At 50.7% G+C, this 7500-nt stretch overlaps 1 protein-coding gene across 1 annotated transcript in view; it reads left to right on the top strand.

Moving 5' to 3' along the window:
* tenm2b (teneurin transmembrane protein 2b) overlaps window positions 1-7500 on the top strand; it is a 185273-nt gene that overhangs the window by 154602 nt on the left and 23171 nt on the right. Inside the window, 3 exon segments of the mRNA XM_048270364.1 lie at window positions 2579-2701; window positions 5258-5463; window positions 6122-6317. Coding sequence (XP_048126321.1) covers window positions 2579-2701; window positions 5258-5463; window positions 6122-6317 — 525 coding nt within the window.

The following is a 7500-nucleotide window of genomic DNA, read 5'->3' as shown; positions in this document are numbered from 1 at the left end:
CAGTAGGAGCCGTCTCTGTCCCTCTCGCTGTCCCTTCATCTCCTTCTCTTCCTGTTTTGGACTTGCGGCTTCTTTGATTGTACCTGAGTAATATTATAAATCTCTTTGATGAAGTGAATTATACATAGAGATTACATAAAGTGTTATGTGCCACCTCATGAATTCCTAATCTATCGCATTCGTACCTAAATTATTCATGCTTATTGCTGGGCTGAAAGTAACCCCGCCCACCCCACCCTGCTCCAGATGTGATTTGCCTGACTGAAGAGCAGCGAAGCAACAGACCGAGTTTACCGAGTCCGCTGCCAACGGGCGTGCAGACCCCTCCCACCCCTCCCCCTGCTTTATCTGACCACCGTAAATGCCTGCTGTCGCCCTCTGGTCACTCTGTGGGGATTTCTCTTCCCCACCAAGCCCTCAGGCTCCCCCTCACAGGCAGATGAGCAGGGGCTTTTTCCTCCATTCCATCTCTAGCATTTAGCACCAACAAGGCAACTCTGTGGGGCATCTTAACAGCAGAAAGCATTCCTCTCTCCTCTCCCCCACTCTCTCCTCCTCTCCCCTCCTCTCTCCTCTCCCGCTCTCTCCTCCTCTCCTCTCTCTCCTCTCCCCCACTCTCTCCTCCTCTCCCCTCCTCTCTCCTCTCCCCCACTCTCTCCTCCTCTCCTCTCTCCTCCTCTCTCATCCTCTCTCCTCCTTTCCCCCATTCTCTCCTCCTCTCTTTTCCTCTCTCCTCCTTCAATGCCAAGGCTACTCCCCTGAGCACAGCAACAGCAGCAGCAGCAGCAGCAGCCTTGGGTTTCCAGACACTGATGCCCCCCTCCCTCCACCTCAGTAATATTTCAGAGGGTAAACACTCCTCTCTGTGACTGGGAGAGTGCTGGGGAAGTGGTGGAGCCCTGCATGTTTCGGCTTTAGCAGAACAACGCCGCCATCCCCGACCCAGCCATGATCTAATGGCTCTGATAATGCCGCACAGGGAGGAGCACGCTAGCATGAAAAAGCACACACACGCACACACACACACACACACACACACACACGCTGCCAAGATCAGAGCTCTCATGTCAAGTGAAGAGTGCCCTCCACTGGCGGAGCGACCTACGTTTCTCAGAGAAGCCTTCACTGCCGTCATCAAGCACAATACACAGAGGCCACGGCTCCTAGGGAGCCTCAGACAGCCCGAATGAGCACAGTCAGTTCTGGTGACAGCAGCCTGGCAGCTTTACTGCCTTTGTATTACTGTGATGGAAGTATGATATCAACAAGTACACACACACACACAAACATTGCTACAAAGACACAGACACACCAAATTGTTACACACAGACACAAACCACACACACACAGGCACGTTCCATGCTCATGCTGCACCGTGTATTGCATTGATGTGTCAAACCAATGTGTTCAATGATGTGTGTGTGTGTGTGTGTGATAATAGCGTGTCGATGTGTAATGGCGTGTGGCAAGGTACAGGAGTCAGCGCTTTCTTTTGCCCAGTAGACCTCATACAGAACTGATGTGTGGAGACGTTCGTTCATTCTTTCCTCCTCAGCCATTTTCAACCAGCCTCATTCTCCATGTGCTGTGAGATGGAGAGGTGGATGGAGCTGAGCTGGGCTGGGCTGGGTGGAGGGGGTTAGAAGCAGCGGGGGAAGAGCCATCGATTTTGGAGGGATGAGATTTAGGTGTGATGGCTGAGTGAGGACGAAGGTGAGTCATTATCACCGATACTGCAGATGTCTGCATCCTCCTCACAGAAGGACAGAGAGAGGGAGGGAGGGAGAGAGGGAGGGAGAGAGAGAGGGAGAGAGAGAGCAACAGAAAGAGAGGTGGCTAGCACTATGAGCTGTGTGCAGAGGCAATGCTCTCTGTACTCCCATAAGCTTGACAGATGCATTAACTTGCTCTGCAATCATAGTCTCTGCCCTCTGCACAGCGCTGCCCTTAAGTTCTCCTCACAGCAAGTACACACACATGGTCAAGGCCTTTCTGGTGGTCCTAATGCACTACACGCCTTTCTGGTGGTCCTAATGCACTACACGCCTTTCTGCCCCAGAAGGAGTTCTCAGAGCCCTAAAAGGTCATGCTGGGAAAATCTTCCTGTGCAGTACCTCTGCTTTCATAGCAGTTGTTGTCTCCCCACAAAAATACTAAATGTTGCACTGATGGGGAAACCCCTCTGTGCATTTAAAATGTTGTTCCAGGGTCCTTTGAGATGTCTGAGATGTGTACACTCTTGGCAACCCTTAGACATATTAAAAGAACGTGTTCAAACATGGTCTATGTTTACTGAATTTGTTTTTTGCATGTGACGCATTGTTTATATGATTACTAAGGGTGCTATCTAGAAACTGAGAGCTGCTGATGTCCACATGTCTGCATATCTCTCTGTGTGGAGTCATACGTGGTATTTTAAACTCCTTTAATGACTTCTGTCTGGAGTGCAGCTATCAGTGCAACTAAAATATCACTGACTAGGTATGTGTGGAGTTCTCTGCTCTCACTTTCACTCTGAATCTTTGTGTCTGTGTGTGTTTTACTGAGGTAACGTAATGCTATCCGTGTTTTCCCACAGCACTGAACCTGCTCGGCCTCAACTGGCAGCTGAAACGCACTGACGGGCACCTGGTGAGCACCCGCCTCAGCACGGCCATCGCGGGCATCGGCGACGTGGCAACAGTGCCCTCCGGAGGAAGAGGTAAGAGCCCCCTGACAGGTTCGGGCAAAACTGACCAAACGCACGCACACACGCACGACCGACCGAACGAACGAACGAACAACATGGCGGCCATGAGCCCAGGCACGACGCAGAGGACAGAATTCATTACAAAGGAGCCTTTTCAAGTCCGCTGAAAGATAAACTTTAAATTGAATCCGCCGACGCACAAAGGCGCGCTGGTGTGATAACGGTGAAACGCCATATTGCCCCCCGCGGTCGCGGGGACATGTCTGGCCACGAATGAAGAATGTCTTAATTTCTCTGAGCGGCATAACGAAACCGTCCTCCACGCTGCATCTGTCTGATCCACAGCAAGGAGGCGGCGAGTGGGCGGCAGGCGCTGTGAAATCGCTTTGGAGTCGAGAGAGCTGTGAACTCTCTTTTTCTCCCTCTCTCTCTCCTCTCTCTTTCTTTCTTTCCTTCTTTCGTTTTCCTACCCGCCTCTGAAGTTTTTTTACCTACTCTCTCTTCGTTACCCACACCGGCTTGCTTGTTTGGCTTTGATAGTGGGAGGGTGGAGAATCTTGGCAAACTTGCCAGTTGGCGTCTCTCTGTGATGAAGATGCGGCTTGTGATAGCAAGAAGTATACACTGGGCTCTATCACAGGCTCTTGTTTATTATGCCGTATGCATAGCAGCCTAACACTAGGAAACACCAAGATGGAAGACTTTCACATTTCAAGAGAACTGCTTCCACTCGAGATCTAACCGATAAACACTGTCGATGTGTGGCTCTTGTAGCTCCACCAAGCCTGTACTCTACTTTGAGGAGCTTTTTTTCCCGCCTCGCCTCCCCACAGGGACACCATCTCCTCTATTTGCAGGGCCTCAGTAATATTAATGAGTGGTGCCAAACTGACCTCCCATATGAGCTGCAGGCAGGCGGGTGGGTGGGGGTGTGGAGTGGGGATGGGGGGTGTTGGTGGGAAAGGCGCGGAGCAAGGGTGGGGGGGTGTAGGGGGTTGGTGAGTTTTTAAGCTGTCATTTATCATCGACTCCCCCCCTGTCAGAGGCTGCTTCTCCTGGAGTAGATCGGAGCTGACTGGTGCAGAAATGGCATCTCCTCCACCGCTGCCGCTGCTGCCGCCGCGTTGCTCTGAGGCCTCACGCTGCTATTTTAAATGCAGCCCGAGGATGTGCAGCCAAGGAGGCGAGAGTGTGCCGGCGCTTATCGGCTCCCATCAGACACGGCCAGCCACACGCAGATTGACGCACAGCACCCGCCACACTCTGCTCTGTGTCTCCCTGCACTGCGGGATGTGTGTGTGTGTGTGTGTGTGTGTGTGTGTGTGTGTGTGTGTGTGTGTGTGTGTGTGAGTTATCATTATATGCCAATGTGGTATAGTGTATGTGTGTGTACAGTATGTATTTGTGTTTGGATATTTGTGCATTTCTGTGTGTGTGTGTGTGTGAGTTATCATTATATGCCAATGTGGTATAGTGTATGTGTGTGTACAGTATGTATTTGTGTTTGGATATTTGTGCATTTCTGTGTGTGCATGCCTATGAGAGTGTGTGTACACAGGTGTGCTCAGGTATAGCGGGTATACATTTTTGCTTGTTTGCTGACTTCCCTCATCATCCTATAGAGATGTAGCGCTACATCTCTAGAGCAGCAGTCTGAATCTGTGTGTGGGAGCCAGTGCGCAGTGAGGAGGGGGCAGAGCTGAGCCCCCCCCCAGTCCCCTGAGACTGCAGTGGCAAACAGGTGTGGGATTTCATGTTGCCCCCCACACCCCCCAACCTTTCACTCCTCACCCGTCTCCAGGGGTATCAGGCATTAATGTTGCATGTGCCCACCTCGACATGCACGAGTGGGGTGGGGGTTGGGGGTGGGCATGAGTGGGGGAGTTGGTTGAGTTGACAGCTTCTGTTTGTGCAAGGGACGATGCTCCTTCGCAACTCTCTAAACACACACACAAATACACACACACACACACACACACACACACACTCTCTTTCACGAGTCACAACTGACGAGCTGTGCACTGCATGTGACTGTGATGGTGATTGGAGTTTGGCTGACACATTCTCCGCCGAAAGTGTTTTCTTTAAGCCTCTCGTTGTTTGGTGGCAGTTCCTTTCTCTGCTCACCACGCCCCTTGTTTAAGAAAATGGACAACGTGACAGGGTTTAGAAAATATGGGTAGTTGTGGTTTGGGTTAGCATAGATTGGATTTCTATTTATCGTCGTTAGGTAATGTCTTTTGGAGCAATTACCTATACAAAGGGTTTCTAAAAATAATGGTTTTATTATTTTAATGATACTTTGATAATGATGCTGATTTTTGTAATGGCTACTTAAGTGTCTCTCTCTCTCTTGCTCTGTCAAATAAATTTAAATTCATATTCAAGTGTGTGTTGGTGTATTTGCACCCCAGTGTTGTCAAGGCACTATAATTTGTACTGTCACAGTGATGAACAACAGAAAAAAAGAAAAGAAAAGTAGAATAAGCAGCGAAGACTAAGAATAAGAAGCGTGTCCGCTCTCTCTCTCTCCCTCCCTCTCTATCTCCCTCTGCCTCTCCCGGTCAGGGCCATGGATGTTCCGGAACAGCAGCATAAACATGGGCGAGCTAGAGGTGGGCCGGCGGGTCAGTCAGGACGTGCCCCCGGGCGTCTTCTGGAGGTCCCTGCTGCACCTGCGCCAGCCGCTCTTCCTCAAGTTCAACATCTCCCTTGGCAAGGACGCGCTGTTTGGCGTCTACATCCGCAAGGGGCTGCCGCCCTCCCATGCCCAGGTGCCCACCCCACTTCCTGTTTCCTGTTCCATCCAACACATTTAAACCTGTGTTCCAAAACAGAATTAGCATAGTAAACAGATCCTTGAATACCACTTCTCTGTCTTTTTCTCTAAACACTACTTCTCTCTCTTTCTGCGTCTCTGTCTCCCTCCTCTCCCTCTATCTTTTTCTCCTTTTCTCTATTTCTCTTCCTGGCTCTCTCTTTTTCTCCCTATCTCCTTTGGCTCTTGCCTCTCTCTCTTTCTCTCTCCTGCTCCCTCTCTCTGTCCCCTCTCTCTCTTTCTCTCACTTTGTCCCTCTCTCTCTCCGTTGGCTTGTGTTTCGCTCTCTCCCTCTCTGTCCCTCTCTCTCTCTCTCTCCATCCCTCTCTCTCTCTCTCCCCTTTGGCTCTTGTCTCTCTCTCTCTTCTTTGGCCTTTCTCTCTCTCTCCGTCCCTCTCTTCTCTCGTTTGGCTCTTGTCTCTATCTCTCTCCATCCCTCTCTCTCTCATTTGGCTCTTGTCTCTCTCTCTCCCTCTCCGTCCATCTCTCTCTCTCTCTCTCTCTCTCTCTCTCTCCATCCCTCTCTCTCTCATTTGGCTCTTGTCTCTCTCTCCCTCTCCGTCCCTCTCTCTCTCTCCCTCTCTCTCTCGTCTTTGGCTCTGGTGTCTTGGCAGTATGACTACATGGAGCGTCTGGACGGTAAGGAGAAGTGGAGTGTGGTGGAGTCCCCGCGCGAGCGGCGCAGCATCCAGACGGTCATCCTCAACGAGGCGGTGTTCGTGCGCTACCTGGACCCGGGCACCTGGCACCTGGCCTTCTACAACGACGGGCGTGAGAAGGAGGGCGTGTCCTTCAACACCGTGGCGCTGGGTGAGCCGCCGGGCACTGCCCTGCAGGGGGGGCAAGGGAGGGGGGCGGAGGGTGCCTGCCCCGTCCTTCTGTTGGGGGAGGAAGTCCATTCAAGTGGAACAAAAAAATAAACAAGGGAGAAAAAAAAACACAAAACACAAATAAAGGCTGTACAAAAGGTGCCTCGACAAGTGCACCTACTGTATGCGCTATTAGAGGTTAATGGCATGGCCTATGCGTTATTAGAGGTTAATGGCATGGCCTCATCTGCCATGCTTCAGTACATGACAACAACAAGGTCAAACAGCCTGAATAGCACTACGAGCCTGGCTTGTATAAACATCGTCAGTCAACTGGAGTTTGAGCGGGGAGTTAATGGCTCCAAAACGTGATTTAGCTCCACGTGAGCGAGACACTCAGATGGTTTGGGGGTGGCGAGTGATGTGGTTGCGCTGCATATTTGCTTAAGTAAATGCTCCTGTGTGCAGTGCAGATGTCAGGCGCATGTAAAATGCATGAGGTATGAAGAGGAGGCTGCGAGGTGGAAAACGTGTGGTTGAAGCAGGTAACCCTTGGAGACGCTTCTTCAGTCCCTCGGCCTCTCCTCCTCCTTCATCTTCCTCCTCTTCTTCACACAGCACAGCGACTCCTCACAAAGCAAAACAGAACAGCAAACATAGCAAAACAAATTGGGCTATACTTCCCCCCATGGCTCTCCATTCAACTATTTATAAAAAGAGAGCTCTACAGCGCAAAAGGCCCATTGCACACCCACAAATGCACACACACAACCACACACACAACCACACACACACACACACACGCACGCACAAGCGCACACAACTCTACCGCACTCAGAAGATCTCTTGTAGTTGGTTGAAATAACTTCCATCTCAAGCTCAATTGAGACTGTAAAGCCAGCTAACACTGAGTCTATAGACAAGGCGTGGATGAGGTCTGTGAGATACACCCCTGGAGTGGGGTATTCATTGCCACGTTAAAGTGTGTTGCGAGCTAAACGCTTCACAGCCGCTTTCATTGAAAACATGCAGTCAATATTCCCCCTACGATCCTGAAATGATATATTGAATGGCTTTGTGGGTGTTAAGTAGTGGTGGTAAAGTGTGTGTGTGTGTCTGTGTGTGTGTGTGTGTGTGTGTGTGTGTGTGTGTGTGTGTGTGTGTGTGTGTGTGTGTGTGTTTTC

The sequence above is a fragment of the Alosa alosa genome, chromosome 2 (assembly GCF_017589495.1).
Source record: "Alosa alosa isolate M-15738 ecotype Scorff River chromosome 2, AALO_Geno_1.1, whole genome shotgun sequence".
Taxonomy (NCBI): Eukaryota; Metazoa; Chordata; class Actinopteri; order Clupeiformes; family Clupeidae; genus Alosa; species Alosa alosa.
The sequence above is the reverse complement of the archived record's forward strand: the minus strand, read 5'-3'. Positions and strand labels throughout refer to the sequence as shown.